The following is a 22,373-nucleotide window of genomic DNA, read 5'->3' as shown; positions in this document are numbered from 1 at the left end:
ATCAGAGTTCCACCATTTCTCTCAGGTGAATTCTTGGACACTCAGACTGTAAACTGGGTCCTGAGTTTGGCTTTAGATTCCATACTTACCCCATAAAATATAATCTAAAAATAGAAACATTTTCTTTCCCAGACATATGTTATAAAGACTCCTCCAAGGGATAAAATGCAGAGTGGAAGAAGCACAAACCTGCCTGCAGGGCAGAGCAGCAGGAAAAAGCAGAAAGTGCTTGTGCAGCTGGACACTGAGTCAGACAGCTCTGAGCACACTGACCTCCTGGTAAGAGCCAGAGAACAAATCGTGGGCTGAGCAGCTCTTTGTGCTCACTGCTGGGGCTGAGAATGGAAATAAAGAGTTTGGGCTTCCACATTCCAGCCAATATTTATGTATATTTTTAATTTATTGGTTCTTTCTGGAATTGTAGTTGTATGTACATAATTAACATTCTTTTTATTGAACTGTTATGCCTCATAATGACAACTTTTCTTTTTCATAATTTAATATCCTTAGGCAGAAAGAAAAAGTAATTTTAATATAATGTGACTAAGTAACTTTTAATTTAACTTTCAACTTTTAATCATATAGAGCATAGTCTCGGAAGAAGAAACATTTAAAAATTTGTACAAAGATTATCCACAAGCTTCACAGTTACATTCCACAGCACCAAAAAAGGTATGTTAGCCTTTCCTAAGATTAAACCAAGCAGTTAATCAGATTGTTTACAGAAACGAAAGGATGGCTTTATTTTCCTTCCCAGAGCCCAGCTCCATGCAGTGTGAAATCTCCAGGCTCTGCTCTGAAACTCAAAACCATGAGGAGGATGCGCGAGGCAGGCTGGACTGCGCTCTCCACAATGGACAGGAAAAGGAAAATTAAAGATGCTGTAAAGCTCTTTGCTTAAAATGCAGAAATGCCCAGGGCCCTGGCATTGCTTGCAGGGCTGTTTTTCTCTCAGAGTTGGTGCTTTGTTGCATTTTTCTGTCATACTAAATGTGTTTAATACTGTGTTCATTCCTTTACACATATAAACTTTATAGATCTATAACTGCAACCCCTGCAGAGCATCTTCCACCTTTCCTCCCTTGTGCTTCAAAATGTTGGGACACAAATTAGCCAATTTTAAATTTGGAAATAAGTAGAACTACACAGAAAGTTGTTTCAAAGCTGTTTCTGGCATTAGAAATTCTGGTTTCAAAGAACTTCTGTTCTTTTACATTTACTCTGTTTTTCTTAACACATAAATACTAAGTGGAAGAAATGTAGCTGTTAAATGAATATTCTTTTACCTGAAGTCCTCTTGCTTTTTCCTGCATTTTAATGGCTGTTAGACCTGTCTTTTTAGACTATTTTGTTTTCAGTATGTTAAAATGGTTTCGAAACTTCTAAAATTTCTGTAGAATTACTTGTATTTAAAAAGATTTCAGCTTCACAAGGAGTAAAATATGCACATTATAAGATTGTGAAACCAATGTTAAGATGCCATTAAATTGTTTATCTGAAATATAAAGTGTGGGACTATTTGTTGTTGCGTTAAATATTTGAACACAGACAGAAATCACCCACCAGCCTTCCTAGGGACCAGCAGAAGTGCAAGGATAGATTAGAACATCTATTTCTGTATTAATCCTTGGTTAATCTTTGTCAGGATCTCTGGCTGGTCAGAGTGACCCTGAGAAAAGTTCCAAAGTCACTTCTCCCAGTCTGGTGCTTGAAGAAGGAGTCGGGGCTCTTCATTTCTCAGTCTCAAGGTTGTTTATTTTATCTTACCTATAAAAAATTTTCTCCTGTCCTGCCAAGGTGAGCTCAGCAAGACAGTTCCAAGCACTCTGCCTCCCCCAGGGCAGTATTATGTCTTTATACTAAAAACGACATATACAATGTTTACAATTACTTTCCAATACCTATCACCTATGTTAGACAGTGAGCTTCTACTCTAAACCAATTGGTAAGTGCCAACATCACAGCAGAAGAGGGAGGCCAAGAAGAAGGAGAAAGCTGGACACACCCAGTTCCCTCCATCTTCCTACTGAACCCCCATACCAAAAACCCTAAAATCTACTTTTCCATCCTGTAATAACTTCACCAATATGCTACATAAAGTGTTGTGGCTTGCTGATCTTCATACCAGATTGGTAATTTGCTCCATGGGTCATAATCAAAACCACAGGGGCATTTTGGGCTCTGTGCCAGGGTCTCTGAGCCCCCTGGCAGGGGTCTGGGCTGCTCAGGACAGCCAGAGGGATGTCCTGCGTCCTGACAAATCTTGCTTCCACAACAATGACAAACCCTGCTTCAGAGCCTAGACATAACAACAAAATTACAAGTACATCTTAATCCCCAAGCCCTGAGCCCCCTGCCCATCACTGGGGACTCTGGGGGTTTCCCCCACCTACCCCAGTGTAGGATTGATGGGGGTAGCACGGTCGGGATGGACGGAGATGAGAGATCTCTGCAGCCAGGTCGTGGAACTTGGGGTTTATTGCAAAGGGCCTGGCTGCAGGGCCCTGCTGGGATTTGGGGTTTATTGCAAAGGGCCTGGCTGCAGGGCCCTGCTGGGATTTGGGGTTTATTGCAAAGGGCCTGGCTGCAGGGGCCTTTTGGGATTTGGGGTTTATTGCAAAGGGCCTGGCTGCAGGGCCCTGCTGGGATTTGGGGTTTATTGCAAAGGGCCTGGGTGCAGGGCCCTGCTGGGAGCTGCAGCCACAGCTGGAGCAGGCCCGAGAGAGGAGGGGGAAGAGAGGATGAGAAGGTAAGAGAGTAAAAGCGTAAGAGAGTAAAAGGGATAAGAGCATCTAAGGCAAGAGCTAAGAGACAAGAGGTAAGAGCAAGAGTAAGAGAGGTAAGAGCTAAAACAGCAAAGTTCCCATTACAATATAATAAATCTTCTGTGTTGAATATTCTGATTCTCACTAAGCAATCTAGTACAAGATACAAATCCTACAGCATTTCCATACCACCTGTAAGAATCATTACATTACCATCCTGTGCTACATTTTAAACCCTAAAAACTCCTCTGTGGACCCCTTCAGTAGGGGCTGCTCTGACCCTGGGACCTGCCTGCAAGCAGAGGGAATTGTTCCATCAAAAGGGGGTTACTTTCAGCGGCCACACCGTTGTTTTCCCGTTGTTCAGTAACTGAGGGATCTCATAGCTTGCTTTCATTTCAATCTCGCTTATAGTTTCCATATTCTCAAAATCTTTTGCCAGACAATCATATTTGTAAGGCTTTCCTGTTTCATCTTCCCCAACACCCCAGAGCCGGCGCTGCTGCGGCCGTGGGGCACAGGGGGTGCGAAAGGGGGATCCGGGCTTGGAGCGGGAGGAAGGGGAGGGAGAGGGGAAGGGGAGGAGCAGGAACAGGAGCAGCACGAAGGGGAGCAGCCCGAGGAGGAGCAGCAGCAGGGCAAGGAGCATTGCGGGGTTCCACGGCGAGCCCGCAGCTCGGCTGGGCCCGGCAGCATCGCATTGTCCCGCGTCCTGCAGGTGAGCGCCGAGGGGAAGCGGCAGCTCCGGGAGGGTTTTTGGGGGGGGAAGAGGGGGATTCTGCTGGGGTTTGGACCTTGCCGATTCCGGAGTTGTGAAAAGTGCGTATTGTATGGGTCTATGCAGATATTTACTGTGGGAATCCATAGAATCAGAGTCTTTTGGGAAAGCTGCAAAAGGCAGGCCTCAGAGACAGCAGAACTGTGAGTAGAGCACAGCCATGAGATAGGTCAGCAGAAAAATTGTTTAAACTGTAGAAAAAGCAAAGGCAAATAGAACAATGGCCTGTATATTAACGCTTGTCTGAATAGCTCTCTAAGCTGCAGAAAGTTTATTTAGCAAGATATTAGGAAAGTTGAAGCTTAAGAATGGAGCTCAGTGCATTGTGTTTTAAGACTTACAAGCAGGTATTGTATTCGAAATAAGCAAGCATTGTTTTAAGCAAACATGGTGTGTGAAAAATGGCAATCACTTGTTTTTAAAATTTTAAAAGTTTAATAGTAATAAAATAGTTCTACAAATATTAATACAATTAGAGTAATAATAATTTGGACAATTTGAATTAGGACAATACAAGACAACAAATATAAAGAGTTACGGACATCTGGGTACCTTTTTCTGGGCAGCACAAGCCCAAAAAAGGACCCCCGCTAACGAAGATTAACCCTTAAAAACAATAGCCCATTGCATATTCATACACCTCATAGATGATGCATAAATTCCATTCAAACATTCAAACACGGGATTCTGTGGTTCTGGTCAGTGTCAGCTTCTTCCTCTGAATCCTAACAGCGCCTTCGAGGCGGGAAGAAGTTCGTTTCTTCTGATAAGAGAGCAATAAATTCTTTTTCTCTGAAAGATTTAGGTGTCCTGTGGCTGCTATCTTGCTGCAAGTCCTTTCTTTAAAAAAGTATCCTACATAGCATTGTTTCTGTGTTAACAATTTTTATAACCTAAAACTATATTTAACACGGTACTTAAGAGAATTAATACAGCATTACTTTCTAACACAACACATATAATATTCATTTTAATATTTGCAAAAAGCCAATCATAAAATACAGGCATTTTCACATTTACCATATGTATTTTGATGTATTGATTAGTAGTGCTGTATTAACAGTTTAATAATAAATGTAGTCTTGTAATTAAAAGGTAACTTTTGCAGTTAAAAGAAGAACTATGTTAGTGGGGATTTTTTAAAGAAAGGAATGAGGCACTCACACCAGATAGCAGCCACAGGACACCTAAATCTTTTAGAGAAAAGAATTTATTGCTCTCTTATCAGAAGAAACGAACTTCTTCCCACCTCAAAGGGGCTGTTAGGATTAGAGGGAAGAGGTTGATGATGGCCAGACAGAATCCTGTGTTTGAATGGAATTTATGCATCATGTATGAGGTGTATGAATGTGCAACGGGTTATTGCTTTTAAGGGTTAATCCTTTGCTAATGGGTGTCCTTTTTCGCGCTCGTGCTGCCCAGAAAAAGGTACCCAGTCATCCGTAACTCTTTATATTTGTTGTCTTGTATTGTCCTAATTCAAATTGTCCAAATTATTATTACTCTAATTGTATTAGTATTTGTAGAACTATTTTATTACTATTAAACTTTTAAAATTTTAAAAACAAGTGATTGGCGTTTTTCACAGGAGTTGAGTCCCAAATATATTTTGGTGTCGCTGAGAGAGGTATTTTTAATTCATTTGATGAGGGAATATTTTTGGATATCTCAGGAATGCAAAGGGGAGCAGGGGAAGCATTGAGTGCCTGGAGTGGAGGGATGCTGGGGAAAGGGGACCCTGGAACACCTGATATAAAATTTCCATGGTCAATCCAAATTTTATTTCTATACCTTTTATTTTAAAGCAAGCAAGCAGCGCTGGGTGGCCGGGGAGTCACTGCTCCACTCACAGCACACACAGTTCAGTAAAGTATATATACTGTTTTTAAGCCTACAAAGCATTTTCCAATGTGCTTGGTTAGTCCAAATTAGCAAATATCAATAAGCTGGGAGCAGTAATTTCATAATATTTCTAGGTTGTCCTTGATTCCTATCCTTGTGGTTGTCTGGAGGGAGGCCTTACACTGGTGTCTGCTACATGATTTTGTCAAGTACATCAAGCTTTTTATTATACATAAGCTTTTAATTGCTTTGTTGCAATATCTCTTAGCTTTACCCCAACTTCCTCTAATTTGTTCTAAGCATCAGTCATCTTGCTACCTCATCTCTTTTGCTCTACTATACTTCTTTGATTTTGATGCTTTTTTTGGCTGTTTGGTCAGAAAGTTTCAAAACCTTTCTTTGTGTCTGTTTTGGACACAGCAGATAGAAGCATTTGCTGATTCCATTGCCAATTGGCACAAATCACAAAAACAATTTCCACAGAATCAGGGGAGGGTGACCCCTGGGACACCCCAAAACCCCCTCATCATGTCTGAGCAGGACCCGGGAGAGGGGGAATGCCCAGGACCCACAGCCCCCCCAGCAGCTCTGAGAAGAGGGACCCCCATAACCCCAAAGTGAGGACACTGGAAACAGGGAACTCCTGGGAGAGGTTTTTGGACTCCTTGATTTTTGGAGGTATTTCTGGCCGCCAGACACCCGGTGACTTCTAGAGATGGACTTGCCCAGTGGGACCTCCGAAGGCAATGCACTCACATCTTGTTTTTCCCCCAAATCAGGATTTCCCATTCCCAAACCTCATCTGGATGGAGAAGGCTGTGAGGAAGAGGAAGATGCCCCAGGGCACTGAGGCAGGTGAGGAGGAAGTCAGTGCCCCTTTTCCCCTCTGTCCTGCTCCATCTCCCAGCCCAGCACGGCCCCAGCTGCAGCACAGCCCCACTGCTGATGCTGTCCAGCCAGGGATGCACTGGGGGGATCTCCTTCCCCTTCCCTGTGGCACGGAGGCAAATCCCATCCTCTTCTTGTCCTTCCTCCCCCAGGGAAGGAGCTGAGGATGGAGACCAGGGAGGACAAATCCCCACAGCAGAACCTCGTGGCAGAGGCCGTTTTGAGTGGCTCCAGGGCACAGGAATCCACCGGGGCGGAAAAGCCCCGGAGATCCCACAGGAGGAGGGGCTGCAAACCCAGCCCAGGGTGCTCCGAGGAGGAAAGACTCAGCCTGAGCCAGGAAGGCAGCCAGAGATCTGGCCAGAGCGCTGAGGTGGTGGTCCATGAGCAGCTTGATGATGGCAAGAAGCCCCACCAGTGCTTGGAATGTGGGAAGAGTTTCGGCAGGAGCGACCACCTGCTCATCCACCAGAGGACCCACACCGGGGAACGGCCCTATGAGTGTGGGGAATGTGGGAAGAGCTTCAGGATCAGCTCCCACCTGATCGTCCACCAGAGGATCCACACCAATGAACGGCCCCACAAGTGTGGGGAATGTGGGAAAGGGTTCAGGATCAACTCCAACCTGATCGCCCACCAGAGGATCCACACCAATGAACGGCCCCACAAGTGTGGGGAATGTGGGAAGAGCTTCAGGATCAGCTCCCACCTGATCGTCCACCAGAGGATCCACACCAATGAACGGCCCCACAAGTGTGGGGAATGTGGGAAGAGCTTCAGGATCAACTCCAACCTGATCGCCCACCAGAGGATCCACACCAATGAATGGCCCTATAAATGTGGAGAATGTGGGAAAGGGTTCAGGAGGAGCTCCAGCCTGAAACTCCACCAGATGATCCACACTGGGATACGACCCTTTGTGTGTGGGGAGTGTGGGAAGGGCTTCCGTGACAGCTCCCGCCTGATCATCCACCAGACAATGCACACTGGGGAGTGCCCCTACACGTGCTCAGAGTGTGGGAAGAGCTTCATTGAGAACTCCAGCCTGATTCTGCACCAGAGGATCCACACTGGGGAGAGGCCCTACAAGTGCAGGGAATGTGGGAAAAGCTTTAGGCAGAGCTGCCATCTGAATGCCCACCAGAGGATCCACACTGGGGAGAGGCCCTATAAGTGCAGGGAATGTGGGAAAAGCTTCATCGACCCCTCCGGCCTGAGTGTCCACCAGAGGATCCACACCGGGGAGAGGCCCTACAAGTGCGGGGAATGTGGGAAAAGCTTCTGTCAGAACTCTAAGCTGATTGCCCACCAGAGGATCCACACTGGGGAGGGACCCTATGAGTGTTCTGAGTGTGGGGACAGGTTTCAGAGCCGATACCATCTCCTCAATCAGCAGATTCACACAGAATAGAGGCCCTTCTGCTGCCCTGACTGCAGGGAAGGGCTTTTAGAAAAACTCCACCCTCGTCACCCACCAGCGGATCCACACTGGGGAGAGGCCCTGACAGTGTCCCAAATGTGGGAAGAGCTTCTCCCAGAACTCTGCCGTGACCCAGCACCAAGGGAGGCAGCAGTAAGGGATGCCCAACAGGTGCCCTGTGTGCAGGAAGAGTGTTACCTTGATTTTTAAAGATTTTCTGAGCCTTCTAATGTTTACATTCTTGTAGCAAACTTTCTCAAACACTTTCTGTAAATAACTTCTTGTTTGGCATTCTTTTATAGAAGAAGAAAAATTTGATGGACTGTTGGTTTGTCCAGTGTCATTGGAGAGGTGGCACTTTCACCCTCCAATCCACGGTCGCTTTTAGAAAATTATAAATGTTGGAGTCAGGAAATAAACTTCCCTTTTCTTCCCCTTGAGAGCAGCAGTGTGTGCGCTCGTGTTGTTTTGTGTCCTGCAGTGACAGGAAGAGCTTTGAGCGCTGCTTCAACTCCATCCCCCATTGGGGACCCCCACTGGATGGTCCACAGTGACCCTCGCTGTGCAGAGACTTGGTCATCCATGGTCCTGGTGATCCATGTTGGGAAGACACCTGGCTGGTGGTCTCCACGTCTTCCTGGCTCCCCTTGGGCACTTGGACACGGCCAGAGAAAAATCCATTGGGATGCAAACAGACATCAGAATTTCACAGGGGACAGCACAGTTTTTTACTTTCGACCCCAAAAAAGTCTCATCTTTTGCATCCTATCATTTTTCGGGTGGCATCTAGAATTCCAAATGGTGTTGGAGGTCTTTTCCAACCTGAATCGTTCCATGATTCTAATTCTCTCTGGCCCACCAGCATCTTCCACAGCCAAATGGTGATTGACTGGGGCCAAACCCAGGATTTTGGAGACAATGGAGTGGAAATCTTTCTAGAAAAGGTCCTTTCTACCCGCCCAGGCACACGGATACTCAGCCAGCATGGACATGTAAATGCTTTTATTTTGGCCTTTATTTTCTTTCATTTTTCATTATCCTTCACCCAACATTGGGGTAAATATAAAGACATTTAACTCACACACACATGGTGACATTGTGGGACATGGGTGGGGACATGGTAGGGATGGGGACAAGGATCTGGGTGGGGATGTGGTGGGGATGGGGACAAGGACCTGGATGGGGATATGGTGGGGATATGGTGGGGATGGGGACAAGGACATGGCCGTGGATGGCGATATTGGGCATGGGGGGTGTCACAGATAGAGATGGTGACATGGGGCTCTATGGCCATGGAGGAGGACATGGGGGACATGGCCATGGATGGTGACACAACTGGCCTAGAGACAAGTCCATGGGTTGACGTGTCCATGCCATGGGGTGTCCCATGGCCAAGGACAACACATCCCCACCACCACCATGATGCTGTCCCTTTCATGCTACCATTTATTCCCTGCTCCTCCCCATTGTCACCCAACTGTGAACCCAGCCAGGGACAGGGGTGACATTTGGGGACACTCCTGTCCCCACTCCAGCACATACCTGGGGCCAGCAGAGAAGGGGACGAAGGACGACGGGGACCGTTCCTTGCTGTTCTCCAGACTGAACCTTAGAGGACTGAACACCTGGGGTGACACCGACACAGTCACACTGAGGGGACACAGCTGTCACCACCATGGTGACAGGGACACCTCATAGGATGACCCTACCTCAGCCTTGGGCCAGAGGTCTGGGTTGTGGTGGGTCCCGTAGATGCTCATCAGGCAGATGACCCCTGGTGGGATGGGAATGGCCACTTTAGGGACAGCAGATGAGGGTGGGTGGTGACACTGGGGACACCCTGGCCATGCCATACCCTTGGGGATGACACAGCCATCACACAGGGGGATGTCCTCGGTGCAGCGCCGGGACACAGCAGTGACAGGAGGGTGCAGCCGCAGGCTCTCCTTGATGCACATGGTGGTGAAGGGCAGCTGGGACAGGTCGTCCCTGGGGACAAGCGGGGGTGGCACTGTGTCCCCGAGCCACATGACCAGGGTGGCCCTGGGGACGTCTCACCATTCAATGTCCGCAGTGTCCCGGCCAGCCAGGAGCTCCTGGACCTGCTGGTGGCATCGCTCCTGGTGCTCAGGATGGCCGGCCAGGTTGTAGAAGAGCCATGCCAGGCCATGGTGTCATGGCCTGTGGGGACACTGGGTGAGTGAGGGGACACTGGAGTGGCTCCTCCCCAATGGCACCTGTGAGCTCGTGCTCACCCTCAAACATGAAAGTGTCAGCCTCAGCCGCGATGTCCTCATCCGATAGGGTGCGGCCATTCTCATCCTGCAGGGGCAAGAGGAGCCACGGGCCACTGGGGCCACCAGTCTGTGGCCACCTGGGGCCAAATCCCATCCATGGCCACCACCCTATGGCACCACCATCCCACTGGCCACCAGCTCTATGGTCAGTGCTGCCCATGGCCACCACTGTTCCCCTGTGGCCACCAGTCTATGCCCAAGCCTCCCATGGCCACCAGCATCCTACTGGCCTCTATGGCCAATCCTTCCATGGCCACCACCACTCTCTTGACCACTTTCATGCCCCATGGCCACCACCCCAGCCCCACCTTGGTGAGCAGCAGGATGTACTCGCTGGTCTGTCTGCACCAGGGACAATGGGGGGACACTGTGGCCACCAGCATGGATGATAGCAGGACCATTGGGGCCACCAGAATGGCCAACAGGGACAGTGATTGGACAGGATGGCCAGTGGGGACCATGGCAGAGCCAGCACAGCCACCAGGATGGCCAGCAGGGACAATGGTAGGGTCACCAGGGCCACAAGGATGGTGTCATGATCCACTTGTACAAGCGGGGGTCATGATGGTTCGTTAACTGATCTCAGAGTGCAAAAGCAACACGGAAGGGGATTTTGGTATTAATCAAAACAAATGCACCTTTAATTGAGTGCCCACAGCAGATGTGATGGAAGGATTAGAAAGGAGAATAAAGGATAGAGAGAGAGAGAGAAAGAGGGGAGGAATAGCTGCCAATGGAGAGACGAAACCCTCGTGGTCCAGCCAATAGATCCGTCTTGTCACGTCAGGGAGAATCTCAAAGTCTTGGTTCTATTGTAGTCCTCCACCAAGGGGGGGAACAGGTAAGTCTATTGAAACCACCGAGAGGGAACAGGTAAGTTTACAGACAGTCCATGTTCTCAGCAGTGAGCGAGACCAATTGTTTTCTTGGTCCAGGGAACACACCTGCAGGCAACACTTGGCAAACATCTCGCTTCAGTCCGGCCAGCCCCTGTGTTAGAGTTATAGGGGTGTCAGTCTCAGCCCTTGGGAGGGGGCTTCAGTCTCCGTCCATCACAGTGGTCGTGAGGCAGCTGAGGGAAACCTCAGAATGTCTCTTACAGATGATCAGTGGGGACAGGTGACAATCACTCCTGGCCGTGGCTCTCGTGGCTGAAGATGCACTTCTGGAGCGTGTCCAGGGTGAGGAGGCTCAGGGGCTGTAGCACCTCCAACTCCACTGGCCCCCACCAGCTGCCACTGCTGCTGCCGCCCACTTACGGGGAAGGACTGGGTTGGGGAGGGAACAGGGAGGGGATCAGGGACAGGAGAGAGGGGATAAATTGGGGGGTGGGACAGGAGTGGGAGAGGGGGAGGAGTTGAAGAGAGGGTGTGGAACAGGAATGTGGTGATGAATGAGGGGTGGGGTTGGGACTTGGGGGCAGCTTTGTGTTTGGGGTATGGGACAGTACAGAATTTGGGTACAGGACGGGGCTCGGGGTGCAGGACAGGACTCAGGATGCAGCAGTGGGTGCAGGACAGAATTTTGGGTGCAGGACTGTCCTATGGTGACGTTGTGATGCTTGTATCCCCATCCATGTGTTCTGTTTATGCTGGATATTATGTTCTGTGCCTTCAAGACTGGCTCTAAAGAGTGAATGTTTTGTTTTGGTTTTGTTATCAGCCGCTCCCCCATGGCTGGCAGGACACAGAGACGGGGCAGTAAATGGTGCTGCTTTTGCTTTTTGCTTGGCTTTTTGCTTTGCTCTTGCTTTTGCTTCTGCTCATTAGTTACTTTAGCTAAGCAGTCTGAATTTTTCCCTGGACTGTTTTTCCTTTCCCTTTTTTGGAACCACTCAAATTGCTCCAGACTGGGCCCTGGGAAACACCGAGAGTTTGCACCTTGTGGCTGCAGCAGCTGCCCCAGCACCGGAGGGACTGATAACAGAGCGACCACTCCCAAGAGAGACTTTCTGAATTTGTCATCTTTTTCAGAGTGATGAAAGAGTGTTGTCACCTGGTATTGTTCATTTTGTGTGCTGGCGGTGCTTTGTCTGTTAAATGAACAGGTTCTTTCCACTTCTCTCCAGGGAATCCTTCCTGACCCAGTTGTGGGGAGGGGCAATGTGTGTTTGCTTCCTGGAGGAGCCCCTTTGGAGGTTTTCTCCCAAATTTGCCCTAAACCAGGACAAAAGTTGGTGCCCAATGTGTGGGGCTTGAGAGAGAGTGGAAAAAACCCTGTTCTGACTGCATTTTGGTTGCCATTACTCTGTGTTGGTATCAAGCAGTTAATGGCCATGTTTTCTGAATTCATAATGTCTCTTGGGGTGGAGGCTTGCATGCATTTCTGGTCCCCAGGTGCAGAGGATCATTAATGGGACATCACACCATGATCAATATGATCAAGTGAAGCCAATTTATTACAAAAAGCAAGCCATCTTTATACTGTTCTCTATTGTTCACACCTCAAGCTAATACATGATTGGTTAAATCCTTTTTACGCACGCATTTTGATATTTCAGTTAATTTTAGTTAGTCTTTCTTCTTCATGCATCTCGCTGTGGTTTTCTTGTCTGCCTTTGCATCCTGAACCGTCTGCTGGTGAGCGTGTTCTCCTTCTTTTGTGTCCTTCAAGGGCATAGAGACCTTACTCAGTTTCTATGAAGGCTGGATTGTGCATATGTTGCATATGTCCATTGTCCTGCAAAAAACCCTCAGCACTCCTCCCAATGCTTTCTGGTCATTCAAGTGCCCTTCAGCTGACTGGTTTCAGCTTTGAACTTCAGGGACTTGCCCAATCTTTCTGAAGCTCAAATAAATATCATTTTAGTCAACATCTTAATTGTGTTTATATCTCACAGAATTACCTTTTCTTTTGTCTTTGTCTGAAACTGTTGCTGTACAGAAATCTCTGGGGGATGGTGGACATGTCAGATGGTTCTGGGACATCCCAGAGCACTTGGACCTTGGCTCTGCACAGGAGAGCTCTTCATCTTCTTTCTCTCTTTTCCTCCCTTTGGGCATGGAGGGAGCTCCTGACTTCAGCGTGTGACTCGTGTGTGCAATGAGCAAATCTGGGCAGAATCGGGGCAGGGAGGGTTTGGGGGGACCTTGGGATCTGTGCTGGGCACAGAAGGTGTTTTCCATTGCTCTGAGACTGTCTGCTGTGGAAAGTGGATTCAATATCCCACAGAGGAATGACTTTTGCATTTGATGGAGCTGTGCCTTCCCTTGGCTTTGTTGGCTGAAAAGATACAGAGGAGCACACACAGAGCTACCAGCTCCCGGATTCCAGCAGTGTTCAGATAGAAATTCCTAGAGGAGGTAGGGTCAAGATGTGTGCTTGCCTTGTGGTCAGCCTTCAATACCCCTTGGTCTCCCTGGGCCCTTCCCCCAGGTGGGCCTTGGGCTCATTTGGTCCCTCAGGAGCTGGGCTGGGGCTGCAGAGGTGGCTGTGGAGCATTGCCTGTGCTGTGCCAGGGACTGGCAGACACTGCTGGGCTGGGATAGAGGCTCTGGGGGGATTGGGATTCCAGGGCAGGGCAGTGCAAATGTTTCTAGCCAACAATCTCCTCCAGTCTGTCACTACAGGGAATGCTGGAAGTGAAATCCCAATTGTGGCCATGGGACCTGGCTGAGAAGGACAGTTCTTTTCCATAGGAAGGAAAGCACAGAGCCTCAGTGTTTGGAAGGCAGGTGAGAGTCTCACTAGACAAGGCCAGCCAGACTTTTCAGAAATGGCAGATTTTTGTCTGGGAGCAGTCTTTGTATATAGGGAATTCTGGAGGTGGAACCCAATCTCAGCCATGCGTGCCTGGAGAAGGAGGACAGTTCTTTCTCATAGGGAGGAAAGCACAGAGCCTTCCCCAGTGTTTTGGGGACAGACGGGAGGTGACTCTCCTGAAACCACCGCCTGCCACACTTGTCCTGGCAATATTCCTATGGGAAAAATTTGGAGTTGAAATCCCAGTTCTGGCCATGGGTATTTAGAAGAGATTGACAGTTCTTTTCCTAGCAAGGAAAGCACAGAGCTGCTGATGAGAGGCAGCTCTTGACATTCCAACATCAGCCAGAGCTGTCCAGTGGCCCCTGGGAGGCCAATCCAGCCAGGCCTGTTCCATGTTCCCTCAGTTCCATGGGAGCCAATGGTCCCTTGCTTCCATGTGTCCCTTAGGTGCCATAATGCCCCCTTGGTGACACGAGGCCCTGAAGGGTCCCAGTGGTCTCCAAGGTTCCATCAGGCCCCACAGAGCCATAATGGTCTCTGGGTCCATGAAGCCCCGCTGTGTCACCAAGGCCCCTTGGTTCCATGGGCTCCAGTGGTGCCACAATGACCCCCTTGGTTCCATGAGGTCCCCACAGTGTCACTGTAGTGTTCTTGGACTCACTGGGACTCTCAGTGTGTTCCCAGTCACCCCCAGTATGGTTACAGACACTCCCAGTATATCCCAGTTGCCCTCAGCACACTCACAGTCATTCCCAGTCACATCCACTTGGCCCAGTAAGGTTCCACTTTCCACCAGTAGGATCCCAGTCACTCCCAGTGAAGGGAAGGGACCGGGATGGACTGGGACAGGCTGGGATGGACTGGGACACCGGGATACACCAGGATAAACTGGGATACACCGGGACACACTGGGATATAGTGGAATACACCGGGACACACCGGGATATACTGGGATACACTGGGACATACCAAGACACACCAGGATACTCCAGGATACAACAGGGCACTCTGGGATTCACCATGCCCAGCACTGGGACCCACTGGGAGCAGGATCAGGGAACACTGGGACTCAGCAGGGCCAGAATTGGGGCAACATGGGGATCATAGTGGGACCAACTGGGATATACTGGGAGTGACTGTAACCATACTGGGGGTGACTGGGAACACACTGAGAGCGACTGGAGTAACTGAGTCTACACTGGGGGCAACTGGGATTGACTGGGACTGTGCTGGGGAAGACTGGGGTCACAGTGGATTCCAGCTGGGGTCATACTGGGAGTGACTGGGTCTGTGCTAGGGTGTCGTGGTTTTGGTTTGCTCATTTAAGATCTCTTTAATTTTGAGATTTTTTTTGGCTAATGCACTAAAGAATGTGGTGGGTTTCGTGTTGGTTAATTACTAATACACTTATTTTTGGTTGTGAGATAGGATTAGGAGAAAGGTAAAGCAGGCTCAAAACTTTAAAAGGGTAGAAAGAAATATTTTAATAATAGTAAGTAAAAAGAAAAAAAAAGGTAGTAAGAATCAAAGCAAACTTTTTAGAATACTCCTCCCCACAACTTTTTCTTTCTCACTGACAATGTAAAGAAACTAAACTAAAGATTTCTAGTCAGTTTATTACCTCTCAGAGTCTTTTTTTAGTTCACTTAGGGAGAGAAGTCCCTCTTGATAAAGTTATGGAGACTTTTCTACAAAAGGAAAAAACCAGTTTTCTCATAATTCTCAGTTTTGTCATGAATAACAACCGCCAGGGGAACCTTGCTATCGTAAAATCTTTCTTATTTCTACCTTATTTCTACCTTCCCACAGCTTGGAGATGGGCTATGTTGATTGATGGAGTATTATTTTAAAGATGAGCTGTTCAAAGGCAAAAGTTCTCATTATCTATCTCTAAAATCATCATCGTCTCTGGGAGCAGAGATCTTCATTTTTAGAAGCACAAGACTGCGCTCTTTCTTTGTGCAAACTTCTCATGAGATTACAGCTATTTCAACATCTGCTCACTTTAACATAGAAGCCTTTACCTAATATCAATTCAAACACTTTCATTTCCTTATAGTTTTATGTGTTATAAGGGAAAAGAGTAGTTTCTTTATAGCTTACAAGAGGATTTCAGCTCTAAAAACAAAGCATCTTCTCACCCCTCCCATCTGGGACTTACTTACCTTCTTCTTTATTACCTTTAGTGTCTTCATCTTGTTTTTAATATACTTGCATGTTGTTCTTTTCTCTCACTCAAAAGAAGATTGCAGCACGGAAAAAGTTAACATCACGCCTGAAGCCTACCCACCAATTACTACTAACAGAAAGCTGTGGCTCAGTTGTGTTCAGATCAGCTTTATAGTTAGTGTTTAGTTTTCTACACCAGCCACAGAAGTCTCTGGTCTCAGCCACGCTAAGAAGAAGAAGAAGCAGCCTGACAGCGAGATCTTCACAGCCACAGCCAGCCCTGCTCTGGCTAAAGCTCCGCAGCCTCCCCTGTCTCCTTGCCCAGCAGCTGCTGAAGCCCAGCCCGAACAAACCAGAGCCCATGGAGAGAGAAGCTAGCAAGCAGCCCAGAAAATAGAAAAGAAGCCCAGCCTGCAGCAAGACTGCCCAGCCCAGCCCAGATACAGAGCAGAAGCCAAAACCCAGCAGCTCCCTGCCGACCAACAAAGAAAAAAAGTTTCTGAATTTTTTCATCTTTACCATGTGTGTTTCACAAAAGCGTGTCTTAGCTTTTCAGCAGCTCAACAGACTGTCAGATGCACAAAAAACTTTGGATCACTTCCCTAAATTTCCTCCCATTCCAAAACATAACACAGGGGCCACTGGGAGCAACTGGGATGAGACTGGGAGGAAATGGGAACAACTAGGACGAAGCTGGGAGCAACTGGGATCATCATGGCATCAGAGTAGGATCATACTGGGAGGGACTGGGTCTGTACTAGAGCCAACTGGGATCATACTGGGAGGAAATGGAACTATGCTGGGATAAATAGGATCATACTGGGAGCAACTGGCACCACACTGAGGGTGACTGGGATCCTTCTGGAATCATGCTGGAAGTGACTAGGATCAGGCTGAGGGCAATTTGGACCATGGTGGAGCAACTGGGATATACAGGGAGTGACTGGAATCATGCTGGAGGTGACTGGGAGTGGCTGTGAGCAAATGGAATCATACTGGAAGCTACTGGGAGCAACTGGGAGTGAGTGGAAACACATTAGGGACAACTGGGATGTACTGGAAGAGACCAGGAATGACTGGAATCACAAAAGAACCATAAAGGAAGTTACTGGAATAATACTGGGAGTATCTGGGAGTGACTGGAATCCTACTGGGAGTGACTGGAATCATACTGGGTGACTTGGAGTGACTGGGACCATACTGGGGGCAAATGTCACCGTACTGAGAGTGACTGGGTTCATCCTGGAATCATACTGGGAAGGACTTGAACCATACTGGGAGTGCCTGGAACTATAATAGGGGTGAATGGAAACACCTGGGATCATACTGGGATCATGCTGGGAGTGACTGGGATGATACTGGGATCACACTGAGTGTAACTGGAAGTGACTGGGACCATCCTGGGGGTGACTGGGAGCCACAGGGCCCATGCTGGGAGTGACCTGGGGGGAACTGGGGTAACTGGCCCAGCTGGGGCTCAGGGTTGTTCTCCCCCAGGGCTGCCCTGGGTCCTGCTGCTGTCCCTGGCCCCACAGAGCTGAGGGACAGGGGACAGCTGAGGGACAGGAGACAGGGGCAGGGATGTGGAGAGGTAGAAGGGAGTGCCAGGGGGTCCTTTAGCCCAGGAAATGGGAGTCCAGGGTTTCCCAAAAAGGAGGGACCAGGATGGGGACACCAGGGATGTTCAGGAAGGGGCAGTTCAGGGGATCTCTGTTTTTGCAGAAAGGTGGGGCTGGGGGCTGGGAAAGGCAGGAATGGGGGTCCAAGGCATTCCAGGGCGTCCCAGGGTCAAGCCAATGGCCAGTCTGGAGGCTGGGAGCCATGGGGTGGCCAGGAAAAGGGGAGCAGGGGGTCCTCATGTCCAGAAATGGGGTGTGAAAACTGCATGTATTTTATGATTGGCTTTTTGCAAATATTAAAATGAATATTATATGTGTTGTATTAGAAAGCAATGCTGTATTAATTTTCTTAAGTACTGTGTTAAATATAGTTTTAGGTTATAAAAATTGTTAAAATAGAAACTATGCTATGTAAGATGCTTTGTTTAAAAGAAAGGACTTGCAGCAAGATAGCAGCCACAGAACACCTAGATCTTTCAGAGAAAAAGAATTTATGGCCTTCTTATTGGAAGAAACAAACTTCTTCCCAAACTTCTTCCCCACCAATGGAGGTGCTATTAGGATTAGAGGGAAGAAGTTGACACTGATCAGACAGAATCCTGTGTTTGAATGGAATTTATGCATCATGTATGAAGTGTATGAATATGCAACGGGAATTGTTCGGGCTATTGTTCTTAAGGGTTAATCCTTTGTTACCAGGGGTCCTTTTTCGGGCCCATGATGCCCAGAAAAAGGTATACCCGGACGTCCGTAACTCTTTGTTTTTCTTGTCTCATATTGTCTTAATTCAATTTGTCCAAATTGTTATTACTCTAATTGTGTTACTATATAACCATCTTATTACTATTAAACTTTAAAAATTTTAAAAACAAGTGATTGGTGTTTTTCACAATTTGGTAGCAGAGGATGGTTACTAACACATCGGTGCCGGTGCTTTAGGAGAGTCAGAGTGGGGAAGGCGCGCCCTGCCCTCTTTGGCAGCCTCGCTCTGTTTCCCCTGAAGTGACCAACAGACGCAGGTTACGATCAGTGGACAAAAGGAGGCAATAAAACAAATAAAAGGGAAAAAGGCTCCCTACAACCGCGGTAATTGGCCCTCTAAGACTAGTAGTGCGCACGAAGAACCCGGGAAGGAAAAAGGATTGCTAAGTATTTGTCGGAGGGGCAGGTACGGGGGGATGAATGTGTGTGAATGAGAGGTGGGCTGGTTGTCCCAGACCTGCCAAGTGAGTGCTGGAGTCTCCCATGCTGTGTTTTCGTCTTTTCGCAAGAAAAGCGGCCAGTAAAGAGATGAAGCGAGTGATAAGAGAGTGAAAGAATCCCCCAGGGTAACTGGGACTGGGTCTCAGGGAGGGGTTGGACCCCTCGGAGGTAGGGAGCAATGTTTCCTAGCCCAATCCACTAGGAAATGGGACAGGAGGGGCCCCTAAAACCTGCTGGGTTGAGGGATTTCTATTCCAAGAGCATCCAAGAGCAGGGTTGAGCAGAATTCTGTCGGACTGAGGATATGCCCAAGAACACTCAGGGTGGGACAACACAGCTAGATTGGGGGATGAAAATTTTGCCCAACAGCATCTGGGGTTGGACAACACAGCTAGATTGAGGGATGAAATTTTTGCCTAACAGTATCCGGGGTTGGACAACACAGCCGGATTGAGGGAAAAAATTTTGCCCAACAAGATCCAGGGTTGAACAACATAGCCGGATTGAGGGATAAAAAAATGCCCAAGAACATCCAGGGTTGGACAACACAGCAAAACAAATTAAATGCCGATGAGCATCTGTAGTTGTACCACACCTCTGGGTTGAGGGACAGAAAATGCCCAAGAGCATCTGGGGTTGAACAACACAGCTGGATTGAGGGAAAAATACCCAAGAGCATCTGGGGTTGGACAGCACTGCAGGACTGAAGGAAAATTACCCGAGAGCATCTGGGGTTGGACAACACAGCAGGATTGAGGGAAAACTTGCCCAAGAGCATTTGGGTTTGGATAACACAGCTGGGTTGAGGGATATCCAATAGCACCGGGACTGGCCAGTAACACCTAAACTTGTAATAGGTGATGTGAAAGTAAGAGGTACCTTATTGTTGTTTTGTGGTGTGTGAGAGTGAGACACACACAAAGTCAGCCTCAACTTCCCGGGCAAGTGGGAAGGGGGAGGCAGTGGAAAGAGGAGTGAGTGACCTGCGAACCAAGGTAGCGTTCCCTGGGTGTGTGAGGAGCCACAGCTGAAGAGTGTGAAAGACACGCAGACAGCCTCACAGGTGAACGGACACCGGAGGCAGCAGAGTCAGGGCCCTTCTAGGGGGCCTGGTGACACTGAGACCTGGAGGTAAACCCCAAAGCGAAAGAGGGGGCCACAAGGACCTATGATTTTCTAGCAATAAGGATCCACTTTGTGTCTTGAGAGCGTGAAGGAATGTGTGAAAGTGAATGAGAAATAAAAGTGAGTGAATGTAGATGAATGAAAGTATAGGTAATGTCGATTGTGCATTTTAAGCCTTACCATATCTCCTTGGAGGGATTGTATTGAAAAGCAGTGTGAGAAAAAGATTTTCGGGTGTAAGTAGTTGAAAGAAAAGTGGTATTTAAGTTGTTAGTAAAAAGTGAAAAACGGAAGCAGGGGACGAATAGATAGAATATTGAAAAATGAGACAGAAATCCAGTAATGTGAATACAGGAAAAGAAAAACAGGAAAAATATTACCAACAGAAATACCCCAAGATAGCACTTTGGGAGTTATGTTAACAAACAGAAATACAACTCCTTGCAAAATACAGGGTATGCAGAAGTTGATGAGAAAAAACATGCAAACTTGTGAATTATATACTTAGAAAGAGCATTAGAAAATTTAACACAAAAGAAAGGAGTTATATATTGATTCAAGGTATGCCTTGGGAGTAGGGCATACCTTAAGAAAAATTTTAAAAGGGAGATTACTTAATTAAAGAAGAAAAAGATTAGTACATGAGAAACTTATTTTCGAGGTTTTAGAGGCATTAAAGTTACCTAAGAGAGATAGCAATAGTACATATTAAAGAACACCAAAAGGTAAAGACCTGGAAATAAGAAGAAATAAAAGAAATAATTGGCAGATCAAGAAGCTAAAGGTGCAGCAGAAAATAGAGCTGAAAGAGTTAATATTAACTCCAAATGAAGAAATGAAGAAAAAAAAAAGGGGGGGGGGGAATTAAAACAAGATCGTGGCGAACAAGATAAATCTGGGAAATAGAAACATCTTGATATGGAAGACTATTAGATAATAAAACGCTTACGAGGGAATAGCATAGGACATGTATCAAAAAGCCCTGTGGGATACTCAGGCTTTGGGTGATAATTTTTTTAAAAGAATTATGGGTGCACTGAACTTTAAGAGTAGAAAAACAAGTACCTGAAACATGTATAATTTGTCAAAAGATAAATTAAAGGGTGATGAGAAAACCAATATGAGAAGGTCGTGAGTTAGCTCGTCAACCATTTCAAAGCATCCAAGCAGAAGTTTAGATTTAAGTTAAGTTAAGCTCTGGATTTATTTGTAAAAACCGATTAATCCAGAAGAAAAAGAGAATACCACATGGTGGGGAAGGAGGAGGCTGTAAGAAAATAACATTTTTGAAAGGCAATAAAAGCAAAACGGGGAAAGTATAAAGCTGAGAACAAATTACCTCACCCATTCCCGTTCGTTCCCCCACTCGTTCGCAGCTGCACCACCCCTCCCAGCCCCTGTGCCAGCTCCGGCGCAGTCCGTCTATCCCGGTCCGTCTGCCCAGTCCGTCTGTCCCAGTCCGTCTGTCCCAGTCCGTCTGTCCCAGTCCGGCCTCCTGGCCCGTGGTCTCTCCGCTGGCCGTGCCGGGGCTGGGGGTCTGTCCTGCCCTGTGCACCGCGCTGACCGCACCGAGGGGGGTCCCGTCTGTCCCGTCTGTCGCATCCCCGGCTGCCCTGGCTCTGTCGGCTCCCGCCGCTGCAGCCGGGGTCAGTCACGGCTTTGTCTGTGCCGGATCAGCCACCGTGAGCCGTGTGGGGGCGATCCCCGCTCCAGCTCGGCCTGCACCGGAACGGCCCCGCGGGCGATCCCGGCTGCAGACCCCGCCTTTGGAGCCCCCAGACCCTGAGCTGTGCCGATCCCCTCGGGCCATCCCGGCTGCAGACCCCGCCTTTGGAGCACCCAGACCCTGAGCTGCGCTGATCCCCTCGGGCCATCCCAACCACAGACCTCGCCTTTGGAGCACCCAGACCCTGAGCTGTTCCGAGTTCTCCCGTCCTGCCCTGAGCTCCGTTCCCTCGGTAACCACAGCTCCGGCTGCTCAGGGAAACTCTCTAAAGGAATCGCTTTATCGAAACACTAAAAGTTCAGTTAGAAGAAAACCCTCTCCTGATTCTTCCTAAAAATACGGGGAAAAGGCTATAGAAGATAAAAATCCAAAAAGAACGGGATAAAGAGATTGGTCTACTTCCATTACGAAAGGTTCTCATAGGAGGGGACAGATCAGAGTTTGTAAATGCTCCTTTGACTTTGTCTGAGGTCTGAATTTTAAGAAATAAATACAAGGGATATTCGGAGAATCCCATAGGCATAGCTGAACAATTAGACCAACTTTTAAGTCCAAACATTTATACTTGAGAAGAGATGTGGTCGGTAATGAAAAGAATATTTTTCTCAAGAAGAAAAGCAATTAATCAGAGCAACTGAAATAAAAGCTTAAGAAAAAGATAATCCACAGGGACCCCCAGAGAAGACAAAACGCCAACTGCACCTCCTGAGTGGGGTTAAAATAATGAGGAGGGGAGTAAACACATGAATAATGATCGTAATTACATAACCAAGAGAATAAATGAGACAGCATATCAAAGGCAAAATGCGAAAACAAAAGGTTTTTGAAGGACAGCT

At 47.8% G+C, this 22,373-nt stretch overlaps 1 protein-coding gene across 1 annotated transcript in view; it reads left to right on the top strand.

Annotated features, from left to right (window-relative positions):
• The window catches only part of LOC128943522 (zinc finger protein 420-like), a gene marked incomplete at its 5' end in the record, with an annotated part of 40,525 nt that extends 32,841 nt beyond the window's left edge, over nucleotides 1-7,684 (top strand). The window contains one exon of the mRNA XM_054286440.1: nucleotides 6,633-7,684. Within this exon, the coding sequence (XP_054142415.1) occupies nucleotides 6,633-7,684 (1,052 nt within the window). The remainder of the gene's footprint in view (nucleotides 1-6,632) is intronic.
• Between the last annotated feature and the right edge of the window lie 14,689 nt (nucleotides 7,685-22,373).

The sequence above is a fragment of the Melozone crissalis genome, unplaced genomic scaffold, assembly GCF_028551555.1.
Source record: "Melozone crissalis strain CALT ecotype California unplaced genomic scaffold, PUWL_Pcris_2 ptg000046l_1, whole genome shotgun sequence".
Classification (NCBI taxonomy): Eukaryota; Metazoa; Chordata; class Aves; order Passeriformes; family Passerellidae; genus Melozone; species Melozone crissalis.
The sequence above is the reverse complement of the archived record's forward strand: the minus strand, read 5'-3'. Positions and strand labels throughout refer to the sequence as shown.